Genomic DNA, 22,070 nt, shown 5'->3' with positions numbered 1-22,070 from the left:
AAACAGGAACCTGGGCATTTTAATTTATCTTTAGTCCTCTCCATCCCAATCTTGTAGCTGGCCAATAGTAAGCATCTGTCACTGCTCTGGCTGACTTAACTAACTTAATGTGCAACAAATCAAGAAATTTCCCATCAACTTGAATTTGTATAGCACCGTTAGCATGATAAAGTGCCTGAACATGTTTTATGGGAGCAGTATCGGACAATATTTGACACTGATCCCAATAAAGAGGTATTCGGTCAGGTTGATGGCATGTAGGCTTTCAAGATACTCATAAAGAGGGAGGAGAGATTAGATGTAGCGAGAATTTGGGGAGGGAATTCATACCTTAAGGCCCAAGCTGCTGAAAGCATTGCCTTTAGTTATGAGACTAAGGAACGGGATGCTGTAATGGAGGTAAGAATTGAAGGAGTACTGAGGTCCCGGGGTTTTTAGGACTGGAAGAAGTTAACAACGATTTGAAGGTGCAAGACCAGAGGGTGATCAGAATGTTAAGTTTGAAGCTGGGCTGGGCATTTTCTAATTGCAAGGCTTTGGTTTTGTCCCATGTAAACTGATTTATCCATTTGATAACCCAATCTTTTAGTCTCTCGGGTTAGTTCCTATTATTTATGGATGATCTTTCATTATTTCTGTTTTGTTTGAGTTTTCTTAAAACAGTGTAAATTATAATTTGGATCATTCCATTTGATTCTAAGGAACCTGGCTAATGTTGAGGAGATCGGCACTTGCTCCTATATTAATCATGTTATTACTATGGCTACAGTCTACATTCAGCAGGTAAGTGATGATTAAAAACAAAACTTACCTTTTAACAATTATTCTTAGATGTATGTTGTTCCATTACTCTATGACAATGCAGTTGTTTATTTGTTGAGACAAAAGTGTGTAATTTATCAGCAAGAAAACTATTGAGATTAATTTTTGCAGGCTTAAACTAGTTTTTCTGCATGTCCTATTCTTAATTCTTTTCATTTTGTCTTTGGGAGTCGATAGGCCAGACTGCTCTTTCTATACTGAAATGAATATCTGCAAGCATTTGCAAAACAAAACTTCTACATTGAACCCCACAGTCCCTTCAACCCAACAAGCCCAGATTGACCCTCCGAAGAGTAACCCACCCAGTCCCATTCCCCTATTCTATATTTCTCATTAACTAATGCACCTAACTAACACATCCTTGAACACTACGGGCAATTTAACATGGCCAGTTCACCTAACCTGCACATCTTTGGATTGTGGGAGGAAACTGGAGCACCCGGAGGAAACCCACACAGACGTGGGGAGAATGTGCAAACTCCATACATACAGTCGCCTGAGTCTGGAATCAACTGAATTCCCTGGCACTGTGAGGCAGTAGTGCTAACCACTGAGTCATCGTGCCACACCCTGTGATACCTGGGTTGAGGACAATTGTGGAACAATGAGTGAATTCTTTAATATAGTAGTTGATTTGCGAAATTGCCAAATTATTGATGAAAAAATGTTCTAAAAATGTTCTAAAAAAAATCTGCCTAAATTTGAAATTTCTAATGAAAAATTGTCATTCTTTGTTCAGTTAAAAATGCACATCCTCAAGTTAAAATGACTGGTGTCTAATTGCTAATATTTGATGAAGTTTCTTACAGTAATTTTTTTTGTTGCAGTGCTCATAGGAGCTGTCAACAAACAACAACCTCCAGTCTAGTGAAATTGCACTTTCTTTAAACATGAAAGCAGAATATTGCAGATGCTGGAAGTGGTCAGGAACTGCTGGGAATACTCAGCTGGTCTGGCAGCATAGGTAGAGAAAGAAAAACAGAGTTAAAGTTTCAGACTAATGATGACCCTTCATCAGTCAAGTGTTACCATCGTCCTGAAACTCTGTTTTGTTCCACAGGTGCTGCATGACCTGTTGAGTTTTTCCAGCAATTTGTTTTTATTGCAAGCTTTTTAAATATTGGTAACCTGCTGTGTTTGATGTTTTCTTAATTTCCTTTTAATGCAAGTTAAAAAGCAAGACCAAAGAAAAAGAAATGGCAGATCTAACTCCAGCTGAAGAGTTTGCAAGACATGCGCTTACCTTTTGTGAGAGTTTGTATGACCCATATCGAAACTGGAGACACAGAGCAGCTGGGTAAGTGGTTCAAAACTCCAAAATAAACAGACAAAGCTAAGCTGAATTTCTTTCTAAACAGAGAGTTTGTGTTTTTTTAAGATTAATATATTGAAAAATGTTATTAGGTATAGTCTATATTCAATTACCGTTTGTGCATAATTAACAATGAGCATCAATAGTCTCATCATTATTTTGACAGTAAATTCTGTGTTTAATTCATTACAATAAAGAAGCCTCTCTAGTTATCTGTCAACATCAAAAAAAAGTTTCTGCTATGGTCAAAATGCTGCATATTTGTTTGTGGCTTTTTCCAAGAACAAAGCTCAGTTGTGTCAGACATTTGTGGCATTTTCTAACGTCATCATCTCGAACACATTAAGGAACTGTCTTGAAAGTACTTTGTTGGATTTATCTATACTGATTTAAAATTATACTGGTTATGAATATTTCTAGCAACAACTTGTATTTATATGGCTCCTTTATTTTAGCAAAATGGCTGATATAATTTAACCATGAGTCACATTAGCAAATACTAGGACAGGTTATTTAAAATGTGATCCTGGAAAAACACAGCAGGCCAGGCAGCATCCGAGAAGCAGGAGAATCAATGTTTCGGGCATAAGCCCTTCTTCAGGAATGAGGCTGCTGTGCCAAGTGGGCTGAGATAAAGGGTAGTGGGGAGGGAATTTGGGGGAGGGGCGCTGGGAATACTCCTCCAGGTGTCGTGTGGTCAGGGTCTGACAATGGAGGAGGCCAAGGACCTGCATGTCCTTGGCAGAGTGGGAGGGGGAGCAAAAGTGTTCAGCCATGGGGCAGTTGGGTTGGTTGGTGCGGGTGTCCCAGAGGTGTTCCCTGAAACGTTCCGCAAGTAGGCGGCCTGTATCCCAAATGTAGAGGAGACCACGTAGGGTGCAACGGATACAGTAAATGATGTGTCTGGAGGTGCAGGTGAATTTGCGATGGATATGGAAGGATCCATTGGGGTCTTGGAGGGAGGTGAGGGCGTAAGTTTTGCACTTCTTGCGTTGCAGGGGAAGGTACCGGGAGCGGAGGTGGGGTTGGTGGGGGTATGTGGACCTGACGAAGGAGTCGCGGAGGGAGTGGTCTCTCCGGAACGCTGACAGGGGTGGGGAGGGAAATATATGTTGTTATGAGTCCTAGTGGTCGCAGTAGTCTGGCTGTCAGTTCGGAAATGCTCCTGATATATGGTAGTGTGGCTAGTCCTTTGGGTTGCGGCATGTCCTTGTTCCGTTGTCTTTCCCTTAGGCATATGTTGATGAAATTGCGAGGGTGTTCGTTTTTGGCGAATGCCTTGTATAGGTGTTCCTCTTCCTCTTTTTGCAGTTCTATCGACAAAACCCTAGCCAGAGAAACAATAGCCAACCTGCTGGACAGACATAACAGACAACAGGACGCTGAACCTATCAACAAAGACGGCATACTTAAACTACTGGACTTGTGCCTCACAACACACTTCACATTCAACAACCAGATATACGAACAAATCAACGGAACACCCATGGGCTCACCGATCTCTGGACAAACAGTCTTACCGCAAATTCAACCCAAACTCTGGGTCAGATATGTTGACGACACCTTTGTAATCATTAAAATCACAGAAATAGAGAACACACACCAGATCATCAACGCCACACTCACAGGAGTCCGATTCACTAGAGAGGAAGAAAAGGACAACCAACTCCCATTCCTAGACGTGATGGTACAGAGAACGGAGAATTCACCACAAAGGTTTACAGGAAAGCCACACACACAGACCAAGTCCTAAACTATGAAAGCAACCACCCCAACACACACAAACGAAGTTGCATCAAGACACTATTCAAAAGGGCCACAACACACTGCAGCACACCAGAACTGCAAAAAGAGGAAGAGGAACACCTATACAATGTATTCGCCAAAAACGGATATACTCGCAATTTCATCAATTGATGCCTAAGGGAAAGACAACGGAACGAGGACATGCCGCAACCCAAAGGACTAGCCACACTACCATACATCAGGAGCATTTCCAAACTGACAGCCAGACTACTGTGACCACTACGACACATAACAGCACACAAACCAACAGCTAGTCTCAGACAACAACTCACCAGAACGAAGGACCCGATACTCAACATGAGCAAAACCAATGTAGTGTACAAAATCCCATGCAAGGACTGCACAAAACACAACATAGGACAAACAGGAAGACAGCTAACGATCCGCATCCACGAACATCAACTAGCCACGAAACGACACGACCAGCTATCCCTAGTAGCCACACACGCAGACGACAAGCAACATGAATTCGACTGGGACAACACTACCATTATAGGGCAAGCCAAACAAAGAACAGCCAGGGAATTCCGAGAAGCATGGCACTCATCCACAAACTCCATCAACAAACACATAGAACTGGACCCAATATACCTGCCACTACATCGGACAGCTGAAACTGATAACCGGAAGTGGCAGGGACAGGCCACTATAAATGCCGGAGGAAACACCACAGAAGCGCTTCACAGGAGGCTCCCAAGCACTGAGGATGTCACCTAGACAGGGGACGAAACGTTTGCAAGACAAATTCCCAGCTCGGCGAACAGGACCACAACAACGAGCACCCGAGCTACAAATCTTCTCCCAAACTTTGAAGGGAAATATATCCCTGGTGGTGGGGTCTGTCTGGAGGTGGTGGAAATGACAGTGGATAATACAATGTATTCGGAGTTTGGTGGGGTGGAAGGTGAGGACCAGTGGGGTTTTGTCCTGGTGGCGATTGGAGGGGCGGGGTTCAAGGGCGGAGGTGCGGGAAGTGGAGGAGATGCGGTGGAGAGCATCGTCGACTACGTCAGAGGTGAAATTGCGGTCTTTGAAGAAGGAGGCCATTTGAGTTGTTCGGTATTGGAATTGGTCCTCCTGGGAGCAGATGCGGCGGAGGCGAAGGAATTGGGAATATGGGATGGCGTTTTTACAGGGGGCAGGGTGGGAGGAGGTGTAATCTAGGTAGCTGTGGGAGTCGGTCTGCTACAAACTGGTACCCAATGTAGGTCAAGGTACAGATGGTAGGATTTCATGCAAGTTAAAATATGAGAAACAAAGTTATGGATGAGCAGTGTCATATTGAAATTGAATTAAATGTGACAAAACAGTGGCTAGTTAATTTTTTTCACATGACTTAAAATAATTACATCCTTTTAACACTCTTTGGAGATTGTAATTGAGTCAAAGAACTGGAAGATTGCAAATGTCACATCCCTGTTCAAAACGATTAGACATTGATAATACAAGAAAAAGCATTAGAATCAATTTCTACCTCATATATATTCTTCCAACAGGAGCAAGTGCATTAATCACTTGGCATTAACTTGGATGTATGATGTATTTGCTTTTTTTTTGGTTTAGTTGTAAATTCTGCTTAGGTTAAGTGGTGAAATTTTCAGTTGAATCACAAAAGATTTAATTTCAGCTGGAGAAGGCAGGAATGTGGTTGAAAATATTAGGGTATTGTTCAATTAAAATGTATTTTTCACTTCTGTATTAATAATTGTGTAGCAGCGTGCTCATTATCATTTTTATAAATGATTTTGTGAGTGGAACAAGTGATTAGTTACTAAGCTTATTATAAAATCTTAATGGAGGCAAATTAAAAATGTTCTATGGTGTTCAACTGTGTCAAATTATAATTGCCCTTAGGCTAGCATTTGTTCTCAATATTTTTAAAGACCTTGTATTATGTGCATAAATGCTAGTCAAATTGCAGTCTATAATTATAAACACATTAGTGGTCTAAGATCCAAATGTAGTCATCACTTGAGGTGTCATATGTGATTTGGTAAATTAGAAGGGGCAGCATGTATTTTAAGTAACAGTTATCAAATTTAGATCTTGCACCAAAACCTGTGCTTAGTCTGTCTGTGCTGGAAGTATTCATTGCAAATACAAGCCTATATGTTTTCTGTAGGAAAATTGTCTTTGGACTTGGAATTAAGTGTGTTAACTTGAAAGGCAAATGCTTTTAAGAGCTTCTGTGACTTCAATTTTCAAATTTCTATACTTGTTTTAATGGAGCGTGGATGGATGAATAATCTTGATTTGAACCTTTTATTTCATGAAAGCAAAACAACAGGACTGACAAATTAAGACTCAACCTTGGATACTAGGAAGGCAAAGTATCTGGTGACAATGCAACTGTCATTTTATTGAAACGGTACCAAAGTAAAAAGTTACAGAAACTTTTTTTCCTACTGTTTGACACAAAAAAAGAATTTTTGGTCTGAAAGTGTGTTGGCTCAGGTGCAGCAGGCCCTTCTGTTCTACTTGTTTCATCTTTTGGCCAGATCTAATTCTTGACAAATTAAGTTGGTGAGATTTTTCTTTTAAACATGTGAACTGTAAGCTGATGTGAGAAAATAATTTCCCAATTCTTTATGATTGAGACAAGCAGCTGAATGGCTTTCAGTGAACACCACAATCTGTTTCTTTTTGACTTCTAAGTACTTTTTCTTCTGCTTCAGCTGCACTTTAAATTGACAACTTGATGTTGCTCAGCAGTGTGTTTGAATCTTAGACCAATGAAGTAAAAACTCAGTCAGAATTTATATAAATGATTTAGATGAGAATTTAGGAGACATGGTTAGTAAGTTTGTGGATAACACCACAATTGGTGGTATCATCAACAGTGAAGAAGATTATCTAGGATTACAAAGGGAATTTGATCAGTTGGGCTGATGGGCTGAGGAGTGGCAGATAGAGTTTAATTTGGATAAATGTGAGGTATTATATTTTGGTAAAACAAAAAACAGGACTTATACAGTTAATGGTAGGGACCTGGGTAATGTTGTTGAACAGAGAAACTTAGAGGCTCGGATAGATTGTTCTTTGAAAATTATGACATAGGTTGATAGGATGGTTAAGAAAGCGTTTTGCAGACTTGCCATCATTATTTGGACTATTGAGTATAGCAGCTGGGACATCGTGCTGAGGTTGTACAGGATGTTGGTGAGACCAATTTTGGAGTACTGTTTACAGTTCTGGTTGCTCTGCTATAGGAAGGATATTATTGAATTGGAGAGGGTTCAGAAAAGATTTACCAGGATGTTACTACAACTGGATGTTTGAGTTAGAAGGAGAGGCTGGATAGTCTGGGACTTTTTTCAGTGGAGCATAGGAGGTTGAGGGATGACCTTGTAGAGGTTTATAAAATGACGAGGAGCATATTGAAGGTGAAGAGCAAATTTTTTTTTCCATAGGGTGAGCAACTTCAAAACTAGGGGGCATATTTTAAGGTGAGAGGACAAAGATATAAAAGGGACCTGCGGGGCAACATTTTTCACGTAGAGGATGGTTTGTATGTGGAATGAACTGCCAGAGGAAGTGGTAGGTGCAGGTACAGTTCTTACATTTGGATAGGTACATGTATAGGAAAGGTTTAGAAGGATATGGGCCAAAGGCAGGCAAGTGGAACTAGTTCAGTTTGGGAAACTTGGTCAACATGGACGAGTTGGACTGAAGGGTTTGGGTCAATGCTATATAACTCTATAACTACAAGTAAAAACTGCCATTTGAAATGAGTTTGAGAACTGTTTGGCAAGTCACAAATCAGAACAAGTTGGTCTTCTTCCTTGTGTAGTATTATGGTGGCTGTATAAAACAAAATTGTTCATGCTGGAGTGGGAATGTGACAGCACACTAGTGATCACTATAGTGTTAGAATTAGAATTCTGGTCCATAATTACCCATGATATGACTTTTAAATTTCAACTTATCCATGTGTTGAGATGAGATGATTTTCCTATAGTGGGGTGAGTGGTTTGTGTGAAATAAAAACCTCCCATCCTGGCCCAGTGATGTCCTAAAGAATATCTTATCCTTTTTGGAAACCCCCTTTTGAAGGAAATGTGGAGAGATATCTGTGGAGAAAGTGCAGGAGAAGAATGTTTGCAAATTCGCATGTGAGATCAATGATGTTCTGAGGTTGAGCATGCAAATAACCTTACTCCCCACAAATAAAATAGAGGAAGGACCATGGATATGTAATGCAAGTTTTGTTTTTTTAAGACAACCATGTTGCGGTCTACAATAACAATGCTCTGGGAATGGAACCATATGTAAATGTTTCCAAGGGCCAGCACGGAAGTGATAATCTGAATGACTACCTTTTACACTTAATTGCTTCATAGTTATAGAGTCGTAGAGTTGTACAGCACAGAAACAAGCCCTTTGGTCCAAGCCGACTACATATCCTAAATTAATCCAGTCTCATTTGCCAGCATTTGGTCTGGTTTTATTGTGATTCGATAACTCATTGCCTGACGAATTAATTAACAACTTTTGAGAACAATTGGAAGAAGTGGGTACTATTGGTCATTAAAAAATGATGCTTATATCAAGTGTGCTCAGTGTTACTCTTGGAAGTTGAAGAGATAAATAAACTATAATAAAAATGAAGAATTGCAGTGCTGGAAATCTGAAACAAAAACAGAAAGTGATGGAGAAACTTGGAGACCTGGCAGCACCTGTAGAGAGAAACACAGAGTCAACATTTTGAATCCAGTCACCTTCCGTTACATTTTGTTACAGATAAATGGTTTTTTAAAAAAAAGTTCTGGTCCATGGATTAATGTCTCTTAGCCTTTTAGCATCTCAGTTATATTGCTCACCTTAGCTTTGTTGTGACATGTTATGATACGTTTCTGGAACCCTTAATGCTTTCTTGTAACATGCATTATCTTGATAGATTTGTCTAGTCTTCCTTTTCCTCCAATGTCATACTGACTCATTCTGTGCTGTGGTTCCCCAGGTGGCACCAACCTGGTGATATCTTCCCAAATGACAATGCTTTGAACAACTGAACAGATGAACTGGTTGAAAGAAACACAGTTCATCTCATTCCTGTCCATCGACACATTTCACCACTGATATCAATAGATAGTAACCAAGAATGGGAATTGTAACATGTTCAACCCTCCCTAATTTGGAGAAACTGAGAAAAATTGGAGAAAACATGTTACTCAAGCAGTGATGCATTATTTCAGCAACCATTTGAGTTTGTTGCTAATTGTAATATTCTTTCTTGTTCTTTTCTAGTGAAGTAGTCAGTGCTGTGGAGAAGAGCAGACAGAAGTACAAAGCAGCTAGCCTAACTGTGGAGTTTGTTCCTTTCTTTTACCGTAAGTTTGATGTGTTCCTTTTTAATTATATGGTGCATGTTAATTTTGTGTCTCTGAATTATTTTCCCCAATGTCTTCTGCTCCAATCCCCACCCACTCTCCCCTCCCCATCCCAAAATAGCTGTGTAAATCCCCTCTAAAGATAGGATTGTGCTGATTTTGCAAAACAATGGCATGTTGGAACAGTTAAAGGAGTCCTCCTTTGGTGTCCATGCATTATTCCCTGGCCTGAGGTGACTGTGCAACTTGTTTACTGAATTAAAAGACTGATTTCTGCATGTGCGAAAACTACAAGGATTGATCCAGTTGCTTTATGTTCCCCTTTCTTGGAGGGAGGTACAATGAGCAATTCAGTGTATGCAAGAATTAGAGCTATACAGAGCCCTGCTTACGCTGCACCTGTAGTACTGTGCAGTTTCCGACCACCATGTCTTGGAAAAAGTATATTGGATTTGGAGGAAGTATAATGTAAATTTAGTAGAATGGCACTTTTAAAAAAATTGTTCGGTGGATGTAGGAATCACTGACCGTTTTTATCACCCAGCTCTTAGTGCTGTGGAGAAGGTGGTGGTGAGCTGCCTTCTTGCGGTCCACATGAGGCAAGTATACCCACAGTGCTGTTAAGAAGGGAGTTCCAGTATTTTGACACTGCAATTGTAAAGGAATGATAATATCATTCCAAGTTGTGGCTTGGAGGTGAATTTGCAGGTGATGGTGTTCCTATGGATCTGCGACTCTTTGACATTTTGGAGGTCATGGGTTTGGGAGCCTATGTGAGTTGTTGTAGCAAAGCAAAATGTTTTGTTTGTGTGGAGAAATTTCACAAAGTAGCATTGTATACAGTATATGAAAATGAGAGACGAATAAGGAATGATTGGACCAAAGATTTAAAAACATTTAAAGAGAACTGACGAGGTATTATTCGGGGAATATAGGACTAAGGGGCATAGTCATAAGTATCGAGCCAGGCCTTTCAGGAATAAAGTTAGGAAGCACTTGTGCAGAGGTTGGGAAACCTTCTGCAACAGCAAAATGACACTACTTGAATTAATTTTAAATTGGTGATTTTAGTTAACCAAACATGTTTAGTGATATGGAACAAAGTAGAGTAAATGGAGTTAGGTTGCAGATCAGCCACCATCTCATTAAGCTTTGAGTGGCTGAATAGTCTATTCCTATTTCTATATTGCTGGCCAACTTAAAGTTCCTTAAGTCTTTCAGATTATGGGGTGCTTGGGAGCAGATTTTGTTAATGCAGATGAGAAACGGGAAAAGGGTGAATTTGGACATTTGCAGCTGTTTTCCTTGAAGTGTCCATTTGATTCTGGCTAACCATGGCAAAGAGTTGTAGATGAAGAAGAGTGATTGCTGATGCAAAACCTCAATATTCAAAATATATATGCAAACATTCATTCTTACAAAGTAGGAACAGGAGTAGGTATTTGGCCTTTTGAATGGCAGAGCAGGCTCAATGAGGCCATGGCTGATCTGGTTACTCTGCATTCCTGCTTAACCTGATAATCCTGATATCATCTGTTTACTTATCAAAAATAGATCTGCTTCGGCCTTAGAAATATTCAAAGACCCTATTTCGCAACATTATAAGCAAGAACGTTCTAAAGACTCTGGCTTGTGTGACAACAAATTTGTCGTCTTCCTGGTTTTAAATGGATAATCTCTTATTTTTCAAGTGTCACTGGTTCTATGTCCTTCCACAAGAGGAAAACCTTTTCCACATCCACCTGTCAAGAACCCTCAGAATCCTGTCACTTAAGTTGCCACTAAATCTTCAAAATCCAGCAAGTACAAGCCAAGCCTGTTCAATATTTCCTTTTAAGACAACTCACCCATTCCAGGCATTAGTCTGGTAAACCTAAGCTGAAATGCTTTCACTATATTCATGTCCTTCCATAAATGAGGAGACCAAATATATACCCAGTACTCCTCATTAATGCAGGTCTCCTGTATAAATGAAGCATAATTCCCTACTTTTGTATTCAGTTTCCCTTGTAATAAATTATAACATTTGTTTGCTTTTCTTATTTACTTGCTATAACTGCAAAATAACTTTTTAATAATGCCTATACTGGGAACCATGATCTTCCACATCTTAGAGTTTTGCAATTTCTCACCATTTAAATAATATGCTTTTTAAAACTCTTCCTGCCAAATGCACAATTTCACAGTTTTCCACGATATACTCTAGTTCTTTGTCCAGTTATTTAACATATTTATATCCCTGACTTCCTTATGTGTTCACAACTTAACTTTATTCTGTTTGTGTCAACAAATTTAACAGCCATATGTTTGATCTCGTCATCCAACTCATTTATACAAATTGTAAAAAGTTGAGGCTCCATCTCTGATCCCTGAGGCACTGCATTCAACACATCTTGCCAACCAAAAAAATGTCCATTTATGCTTGTCCTCTGACTGGCTAACAGGAAACAGTTTTCTATCCATGTCATATGCTACCCCCTACACCATTAGCTTTTATTTTCAGCAATATTCTTTGGTGTGGTACCTTATCAAATGCCTCCTGGCAGTTGAGGTACAGTATATCAACTGGATTCCCTTTATTCACAGGACTTGATACTTTTTCAGAAAACTGTTAGCAATCAGGTTAAACACAATTTCCCTTTCACGAAACTATGTTGACTCTGCCTGATTACATTTAATTTTTCTAAGTGCCCTGTTATCATGTCTTTAATAATAGCTTCTACCCATTTCCCTCTGATAGATGTTAAACCAGTATATCTGTATTTTCCTTCCTAAAAGAAGAAGTTATGTTTGTTATTGCCCAATCTAAGGACTTCCCCTTATCAAGGGAGCTTTGTAAAATTAAACACAATGCATCAAAGACTAACCATGTCTTTTAAGACCCTAAGGTGAAGTGTATGACCTGAGGACTTGTGAGCCCATAGCTCCAATAATTTGATCAGTATACCATTTCCCTGAGTTCCATTGAATGTGGTTTTGCTCACTGAGCTGGAAGGTGTGTTTTCAGATATTTCATCACCATACTAGATAATATCGTCGGTGAGCCTCCGAATGAAGCACTGGTGGTGTAGTCCGCTTTTGATTTATATGTTTGAGTTTCGTTGGGTCAATGATGTCATTTCCTGTGGTGACGTCATTTCCTGTGGTGATGTTATTTCCTGTTCTTTTTGTCAGGGATCCAAGTCAATGTGTTTGTTGATAGAGTTCCAGTTAGAATGCCATGCTTCTAGGAATTCTCATGCGTGGCTCTGTTTGGCTTGTCCTAGGATGGATGTGTTGTCCCAGTTGAAGTGGTGTCCTTCCTCATCTGTACGTAAGGATACTGGTGAGAGTGGGTCATGTCGTTTGTGGCTAGTTGATGTTCATGTATCCTGGTGGCTAGTTTTCTGCCTGTTTGTCCAATGTAATGTGTGTTACAGTTCTTGCAAGGTATTTTATTGGTGACATTAGTTTTGCTTGTTGTCTGTATAGGGTCTTTCAAGTTCATTAGCTGCTATTTTAGTGTGTTGGTGGGTTTACTCAGACCTCTTGGCTACCATGATGCCAAGGGGTTTGAGTAGTCTGACAGTCATTTCCTTAACATCCCACTAACCAAAGGAATAGCAGAGCAAAACGGCCGCAGAATGCTTCGTGAAATGATTAATGATGCCCACAACAGACTCTATAAATACAGCCAGGACATTTTGCACCAAAATTCTTTACTCACTAATGCAACAGATCATTATTGGATAGACACAGTACAACAACTCATTGATATTAGACAGAAAATGAGAAAAAAACTAGACCTGCAGAAAAAAATAGACAAACTTACACAAAATAACAACATAGTCAACACAGAAGCATGGATAAATATTTATCTGACCGACCCTTAACAGACACTGAGAAAACCGTCATAGTAAGAGGATTAAATTACAACTTCCAGGATGCGGTCAAGAAAGATTACTTAGCAGCTTTAGAAACAACACTAAAAGACAAACAATTCACAGAAGAAACCCAGCAAACCATCAAACAGGCAGTCGCACCAATATTAAGCAGGGAAAAAAGAAAGAAACACACTCAATATGCAAGAAAGGAAAGCACTAAAAAGACTTTAAAAATAAATTGTTATCCTACCTGCAGACAAAGGATGCTTGACAGTCATCTTAAAACAAAGAGACGACATTGAGAAAGCAAATGCACTACTTGCAGATACTAACACTTACCAATAAGTGGTAATAGATCCGATCCCACAACTAGAGAACCGAATCACAGCCCTACTCAAAATAGAGTCATAGAGATGTACAGCACGGAAACAGACCCTTCAGTCCAACCCGACCATGCCGACCAGATATCCCAACACAATCTAGTCACACCTGCCAGCACCCAGCCCATATCCCTCCAAACCCTTCCTATTCATATACCCATCCAAATGCCTCTTAAATGTTGCAATTGTACCAGCCTCCACCACTTCCTCTGGCAGCTCATTCTATACACGTACCACTCTCTGTGTGAAATAGTTGCACCTTAGGTCTCTTTTATATCTTACCCCTCTCACCCTAAACCTATGACCTCTAGTTCTGGACTCCCCAATCCCAAGGAAAAGACTTTGCCTATTTATCCTATCCACGCCCCTCATAATTTTGTAAACCTCTATAAGGTCACCCCTCAGCCTCCGAGAGTCCAGGGAAAACAGCCCCAGCCTGTTCAGGCTCTCCCTATAGCTCAAATCCTCCAACCCTGGCAACATCCTTGTAAATATTTTCTGAACTCTTTCAAGTTTCACAACATCTTTCCGATAGGAAGGAGACCAGAATTGCACGCAATATTTCAACAGTGGCCTAACCACTGTCCTGCACAGCCACAACATGACCTCCCAACTCCTGTACTCAATACTCTGACCAATACTTCAGAAATCTGGAGAAATAAGTAAGACTGACGTCCAAAACATCAAACTAGTCAGATCCAACACCCCATGCTTCTACGGATTACCCAAAATTCACAAACCAGGAGCCCCCCTCAAACCCATAGTCTCACTACCTGGAACACCAACTTACAGATTGGCCAAGGAGCTACATCAAACACTAAAGCACTTAGTAGAAGACTCATGCCATTCCATCCACTCCACTCAAGAGTTCCTGATGACTATCAAAGACACCAGGATAGAAGAGGATGAAATAATGGTCTCCTTTGACGTAACAGTCCTGTTCACATCCATCAACATCAACCTGGCCAAAGAAACACTGACTACATTATTAGAACAACCAAAGACGCATAAACCAAACACCACCAACTTCATCAGCAAGGACAGTATCATCAAGCTAGTGGACCTATGCCTTACCACACACTTCACCTTCAACAACAAATCCTGCAGACAAACCAACGAAACAACCATGGGATCTCCAATATCAGGGTTCTCAGCAGAGCAGTAATGCAGAGACTCAAACAAACAGCTCTGCCAACTATCCAACCCAAACTTTCGGTCCGCTACTTGGATGACACCGTTGTCATCACTAAACGAAACAAATTAGAGGAAACCTTCAAGACCATCAATAATATCCTTACTGGCGTAAAGTTCACTAAAGAGGAGGAAAACAACAACAAACTGCTATTCCTAGATGCCGCATTGGGGTGAACAACCAATGGGGAACTTCAAACCAGCGTCTACAGGAAAACAACACATACGGTCTAAATATTGAAGTACAGAAGCAATCATCCCAACATCCATAAACAAAGCTGCATTAGAACATCATTTCAACTGGCCACCACACACTGCAGCACAGAGGAACTATGCAGTGCAGAGGAAAATCACCAATACAGTGTATTCAAAAAGAATGGGTAGCCAATGAATACAGTCCACCAATTTCTGAGCAACAGACCCAAACAAGCAGACAAAACACACCCAGAACACCTAGCCTCTCTCTCCTACATCAAAGACATCTCGGAAATTACTGCCAGACTACTCAGACCCTTTGGCATCATGGTTGCCCACAAACCCACCAACACATTAAAACAGCAGCTAACGAACTTGAAAGACCCTATACAGACAACAAGCAAAACTAATGTCTTCTACAAAATACCTTGCAATTACTGGACAAACATGAACATCAACTAGCCACAAAAAGACATGGCCCTCTCTCACTAGTATTCTTACATCTGGATGAGGAAGGACAACACATCCCTCCTAGGATAAGCCAAACTGAGACACTCATGAGAATTCCTAGAAGCATGGCATTCCAACCGGAACTCTATCAACAAACACATCAACTTGGATCCCATTTACCGCACCCTGAGAAAAAGAACAGGAAATGACATCACCACAGGAAATGACATCACTAACCCAAGGAAATTGGTGATAAATAGAAAGCGGGCTACACCACCAGTGTTTCGGTCGGAGGCTCACTGAAGATGTTACCTAGTATGGTGACGATACGTCTGAAAAATATGAACCTTCCAGCTCAGTGAGCAAACCTACATCCAGAACCTCGACCTGAGCTACAAATCTTCTCAAAACTCAGTTCCATTTCCTGAGGTACAGTTGTTTCCAGGATGTTCTTTACATTCTCCATAGCGAAGATTGATTGGAAGTTGCTTAACCTTGGTAGTAAAGGGATTTTGGACACCAATGCCTTAATATTTAATATTCCAAGTGAGTTGGTGTTCATTGTGATAAAAGCTCATAATTACTGTGCGCACACACCCCTGCCTGATGATGTTGTGGCTTCAAGTATGACTTCAGAAACATGAGCACAAAAATCTGAGCTGGTGCTTCCTTTACTATACTTAAAAATGACTTCTGGTTGCACCAGCAGTAGGGTGATGCATTAAGTCCTGAATTCATTGTGCTATTTTGACCACAGCTGTTCAGTAGTATGATAATTAATGATGGGATGGTATGTTAGCCTTGAGGAAATGATAGAGATACTACATAATTTCCTCTAAAGCATGGAGAGATAACAGGACAGTCAAGGTTCCCATTTCTAATTGTTGCTGAAAAATGCATCTGGGTGAATGTGGCATGAAGAAAGTCCAGCATCAGACCCTGCTGTGATGTCCCTTTAATTAAGTAGCCCATTGATACTGTTTGGGTTTAACTACAAGAAACAACTACGTGGCTTGGATATCACACGTCTATGGGTGCAATATGGGCCTGTACCTTAATACAAGTGACTGTTGTCAGATGATGACTGCAGGGCCTAAAGCTGTGTTGTGAAAGCAAAAAATGTTTTTGAAATTAAATGGTCTACAATCTCAATTTGAAGATGGATATTTATGCTCACCTAGAAGTGGTGTGACTAAAACGTAAATTGATATTAGAATGAAATATTGCAGTGAGCAAGATAACTTATGAATATGGGAGAAATTAAGAAGTAATAAAACAACAAATAACCTAATAAGATGATGTAATTTATAAAAATAGAGCATCAAAAATAGTAATCACAGACAAGTAGACAGCTGAAAGACGGAGTCAACCCTGAATGGGAAAGGCTCAATTGCAAGATCTCGGGCAAATGTGTATATTTTATATAAATAGATTATAATCTAAGAAAAGTTTCCTTTTCTGCAATCTGGTCAATTGATTTTTTTTTGTTTTCATTGAATGAAAATATTTGCTTATCTGCTGGTTACTCTAGTGGAATTGTGCATTATATTCCATTTGCTCCTACACCAGTTTGGAATTGGTTTATCAGAGATTGAAATGCTTTCTGTTTTTTTAAGCCTTTTGAGAGTTTGGCACGCACAGCTTGTATTTGACATATCAGATAGCTGACGAAGCTCAACACAAATGGGCCTTTTGTACTTGAAGCTTGAGAACCAGTTCAGATAATTACTATGACGATAAGTGCCCCAGCCTATCAAGCTTTTTGTCAAAGCTGTTTGTGTCAGAAGGCAACAAGAACTATGGCTATGTAAATGATCAAAATGATAATTCCCAACTGTTTCATGAGTACTTATAATACTTCCATGGAGTAAGATATACATATTCCTGTGAGGCAACAGAAGAGTTAGATGGACTACAAAACGAAAGGTGCTTCTGTACCTTAGTTAATACATAACCCTCCCTTTTTCTGTTCCATTTTCAATTTAATGTTGCATTTTCAGTTTTCTCTCTTTCAGGAGCTGTTAATTTCTTTGGGCTACAGTTCTTCAGGCATTAAAGGCCTTTTGTGCGAGTGTAGTCTGACTGATGGCAGGCTGTTCCAAAACAATGCATGGTGATCTCAAGGCTAAATTTTCTTCCAACATTGGCATAAGTATATTTCTTGTGTGGCTGGAAGAATGCACATGACTGAATGGTGATTTAAATGACTGGAATAGAATAGAGGACAAATTTTCCTTCTGTAGCCCAGACTGCCACAGTAGCTGAGATCAGCTCAAATAACATAATCTACGAATGTAAAATAAGATCTTCAAGTCATTTGGGTTGATTGCACATTATACTTCCAATATAATTTATTAGGTTTCATATTTAAGGTGCAGTTGTGAATATGGCCTCTTCCCACCTGGAGATGGGGAGAAAATTGTTTTTTGCTTGATAATCTTCAAGAAAATGACCTTTGCTGTCTCGAATTTGAATGGATATGACAAGTTCACATTTAGATGCTTGTTTTGGCATGTTTATTGTTTAAGTGAGGAAGTCTTGTGGCAGTAAGTAACTGTCCCTGCCTTTGAAACCGATGTTCTGGGTTTCAGTTGCACTCAAAGATTTGATGGTCAGGGAAGATGCATTCATGATGAAACCAAACAATAATGCAGCAATTTCTTCCAGTACAGACTACTAGCAGCTGGTAAGATCAGGAGTGAATTCTGGATCGCCATTTGATGGAAAAACAATTGGACCCTCTTGCCATCACTGCTTAGCTCCAGAACACAAGATGCAAAAAAGAGTGTAAATGTCGCTTCAGCAACTGGGACCCTTGAGGGAGTCAGTTAGCTCAGTTGGCTGGACAGCATGCGTGGATTAGGTTGGTGCCAGTAGCTCAGTGCTTGAACACCATTCTGCTGATGTGAAGTGGAGACCTGGCTTCTTAATCTCCCTGTGAAGCAGAACGGTGTGTTGGACATGCCTTCGGGCAGAAACTCAGTGATTTTCTAATGAAGTGCTTATTTGGTCATACTGTTTGCTCTGAATTAGATGGCCGTTCAGACAGGAATCTGCCTTGATAGTTCAGTATAGTACAGAGAAAGTGCACCATTCAGACATTGTTGGACTGAGTCTTGAATACAGTTATTTAGACATTTATTGACTATTTGATAAAAAAACTGGAAATTAACTTTTGGCAAACCATCTTTCCTTAACCAGCATCACCAGAATAGTTTCATTGGTCATTGATTTCATTGGTCTGACATTTACAGTCCCTGTTGGGAATTTGGTGCTCTGTGTTGGTTTCAAAGAAAGCTCCCTGCAAAGATCAAGTAAGCAGCTATGTGGTATGGACTTCACCTTCCTCAATATTAATTTCACACTGGTGCCATCAACGGATCTACGCTGTTCAGAAACAGTAATGCAAGTTAGGTAGCCTATTGCATGATAGAATTCTGAGAAAGCAAATCAAAAAATTACACACAGATCTTATCATTCACTTTATACAAATTTTGCAGAAAGTGAAAATAAAATTGGAATGTAGAGACTGATCTATCAGAAGCTTTGAGAATTTTTACATTTAAAATCTATCAATTTTTTATCATGGAATGATAAAAATATGAAATTGATTTTTCAGGGCCAGAGGAGTTGTTCAGTAAGAATTATCATTTAGCATGTCTGATCATTTCAATTGCACCTCATTTGCCAAGCATTTTTGCAGCAAAAATAATGGTGTTAAAAAGTGGGAGTTAGCACCAGTTCAGTGATTTTAAATTAATTTCGATTTGTGAGGACCTGAGCAGGTGCCCTTGGTAGAAGAGCAGCAGCATTTGAATTTCTGTTTAACTCTACATGCTATTTCCACAGTTTTTATTCCAATGTAAAAACAGAGAAAAGAATCTTTCCAACTCCTGAATGATATGCACAATGGCAAGATAGTTAGGAGAGTTGAGTCACATAACCAGTGAGAAATTCTGACAGTGAGAGCACAATATCCCATTTTCCAAATATGTTGAACAGTGAGACAAGATTCTTGCTAGTGAGTGACTAGAGGCCCAATACATTTGGATGTAGGTTTGCTCGCTGAGCTGCAAGGTTCATCTCCAGATGTTTCGTTACCTTACTAGGTAACATCTTCAGTGGGCCTCAGGCGAAGCAATGCTGAAAATTCCTGCTTTCTGTTTATATGTTTGGGTTTCTTTGGGTTGGTGATGTCATTTCCTGTGGAACACTCTTAACAAACACATTGAGTTTGACCCCATATATCACCCCTGAGGAGGAACAGGAAGTGACTTCACCACAGGAAATGACTTCACCAAGAAACCCAAACATATAAATTTCCAGCATTGCTTTGCCTGAGGCCCACTGAAGATGTTACCTGGAAATGAACCTTGCAGCTCAGTGAGCAAACCTACATCCAAAACCACAACCTGAGCTACAAATCTTCTCAAAACTCGCTAAGCCCAATACATTGCATTTGGATGTATTAACATTCTCATTATCACGTCATCCCGCCTCAATATTATGCACTTTCTCATTCTCCAACTGCTGAAAACAAACATGAAAGTCAGTGTATTTACCTGGCGACTCCAGCTTGCTCTTCTGACCCTCCATCAATAACCAGTAACTCAGGCTATGCTCCATAGGCAGCAACTATGCACACCCCATTATTTGATCTTAAAGCTGGAGATTTGAGCATAAGTGAGTACTTCCACCTGGGGCAGGCAGGAGAATATGGCGACTGGGGCATCTAAGGAATGTGCTGCATAGGTAAGGAGGTGAATTTGGGAAGGTAACGTGTGAAAGCCCAATAGGGCTTGAGGCGAGAAAGCCGACTTGGGCTTGTGGAGAGAAACCTTCCGTGTCACATGCTAAAATTAACATTTAGGCCATTTCTTGTAAAGTTCAACCAAGAGTCTAAAAAGATAGCTATAAAAATGAAGAAATGTCCTGAAGCTTAGCTCAGCTCATGTGATGGTACTGTATTTATAGGGTTGCAAAACTGGAAATGTGATTGTGGCTCCATGATGAGGCGGTTTGATCTGTATGAATATTACATTTGGATTAGGTAAATAGTTAAGATTGAGCAAATGTGTTTGGGTGGCTATGTTGTTCATCGGCATTCCAAGCATGAACAACCAGTGAGAGATGAATGAAATTAGCATGTCAGTGCTATCGGCAACTTGTTTTTTTTCTAATGAGCTTTTCTGCATGCTCCTAGGTTTTTGACATCTGTGCATTATCCCATAAATTGTTTTCCTTCATTTTTCAATGCAGTCCTCTTTAAAGCATTTTACTTAGGAGAGCAAACAATGCATTTAGAAATAAATGCCTAAGTATTTAACAGTGCTTGCTAGATTTTTATTATATACCTTGCTAGACTTGACAAACGTATTTGCTGCATTCTAACTTCACTGGGTCCAGGAGTTGAGACTGCATTAGAATCTCTACTGGAGCAAGATACACCCACAGTACCTGCTTAAAAGAATGCAGCAACATAAGTCTTTCTTTAATCCAATTTTCCTTCTCACCTGGGATTTCTACAGGCTGAAGTCAGCATGTTGAGTTGCAAGGACAATAACATTGAACACAGTTAATAACACCCTTTGGCTTATTCTTGCAAAATTACTTATACAGATTCAATTTAGATCTATTGCCTAAGATGTGCAGAAGAGATTAGCTGAGATATACTGTATTGGGAGATGTAAGGGGGTTGAAAATTTTGTTCCAGGCAATTTACTTTGGTGAATACTATCCTGCTCTTGGTGGACAATGTACAAATTGGGCTGTAAATAGAGCCTGTTTGGTAGGATTCCTGATGTAGGTAGTCATTACGTATAACTGGAAGAACCAAACTGTACTTGCAGCACAGTCTCGTGACAGCTGAGGCGTTATGAAATTAGAAAAATTCCATTAATTTTAAGGCCTTCCAATTGTCTTGTTGTGTTTGTGGAATAGTCCAAGACAGCATTTGGTTTTGAACAACAGAGTGAATCTTTCCTACATTTCAGGGTCTAAATGGTCTGTTAGCCAGCATTATAATGTTACTAACGCCACACTGACCGTAGTCGCCACGCCTTTTTGAGGGTAATTGAGCATCGGTAGTAAATGCTGTCCTTGTTAGTGATATCCATGTTCCATGATAGATTTTATGAGCAAGATATATGGACTGGGGGTAATTTGTTCCTGGGATCACCCTAGAAGCATATTATTATAATATTTTTGAGTGTCACTGCACCTCGACCAAGAGATAAGGTTGAGAAGGTGGGACCTTAATGGTGACCTCTGACAGTGTGTGAATTTAACCCATCCTGCTGGCATCACATTGCATTGCAAACCAGCAGTCCAGCCAACTAAGCTAACTGTCTGCTAGGTACCTGGTCTCACATTGTTGGAAGCAATGTGGATCAATTTGTATTGATGTCTGGGTATATAAAGCTGGGCCTTTGAGTCCGCTGTGCCATTCAATATGATCATGGTTGATCTGCTCTCCTCTTTGCTCCTCCATCTAGATCCAATGTAAATTGCACTGTGAAATATTTGTGCATTTTTAAAAATGTGTTGCAAGCTCCTGTTAACTAATGTTGCACAGGTGCTGTGTTGGGAATGATATAGAATACAATAGTTGGGACAAGGGGCAGGTGCGAAAGATATGTGAATATTTGGAATGTTTTTCTGAAAAGGAAGCTACAGTTAATATATATCTGGTCCAGAATCCATGTCGAGGCCATTTCTACAG

The 22,070-nt window shown here is 40.0% G+C and overlaps 1 protein-coding gene across 1 annotated transcript in view; it reads left to right on the top strand.

Annotated features, from left to right (window-relative positions):
* Positions 1-22,070, top strand: part of nbeal1 (neurobeachin-like 1) — a 229,200-nt gene that overhangs the window by 91,620 nt on the left and 115,510 nt on the right. Inside the window, exons 5-7 of the mRNA XM_043694473.1 lie at positions 702-783; positions 1,992-2,119; positions 9,188-9,270. Of these exons, the coding sequence (XP_043550408.1) occupies positions 702-783; positions 1,992-2,119; positions 9,188-9,270 (293 nt within the window). The remainder of the gene's footprint in view (positions 1-701; positions 784-1,991; positions 2,120-9,187; positions 9,271-22,070) is intronic.

The sequence above is a fragment of the Chiloscyllium plagiosum genome, chromosome 7 (assembly GCF_004010195.1).
Source record: "Chiloscyllium plagiosum isolate BGI_BamShark_2017 chromosome 7, ASM401019v2, whole genome shotgun sequence".
NCBI lineage: Eukaryota > Metazoa > Chordata > Chondrichthyes > Orectolobiformes > Hemiscylliidae > Chiloscyllium > Chiloscyllium plagiosum.
Note: the sequence above shows the minus strand (reverse complement) of the source record. Positions and strands in the feature narration are given on the sequence as shown.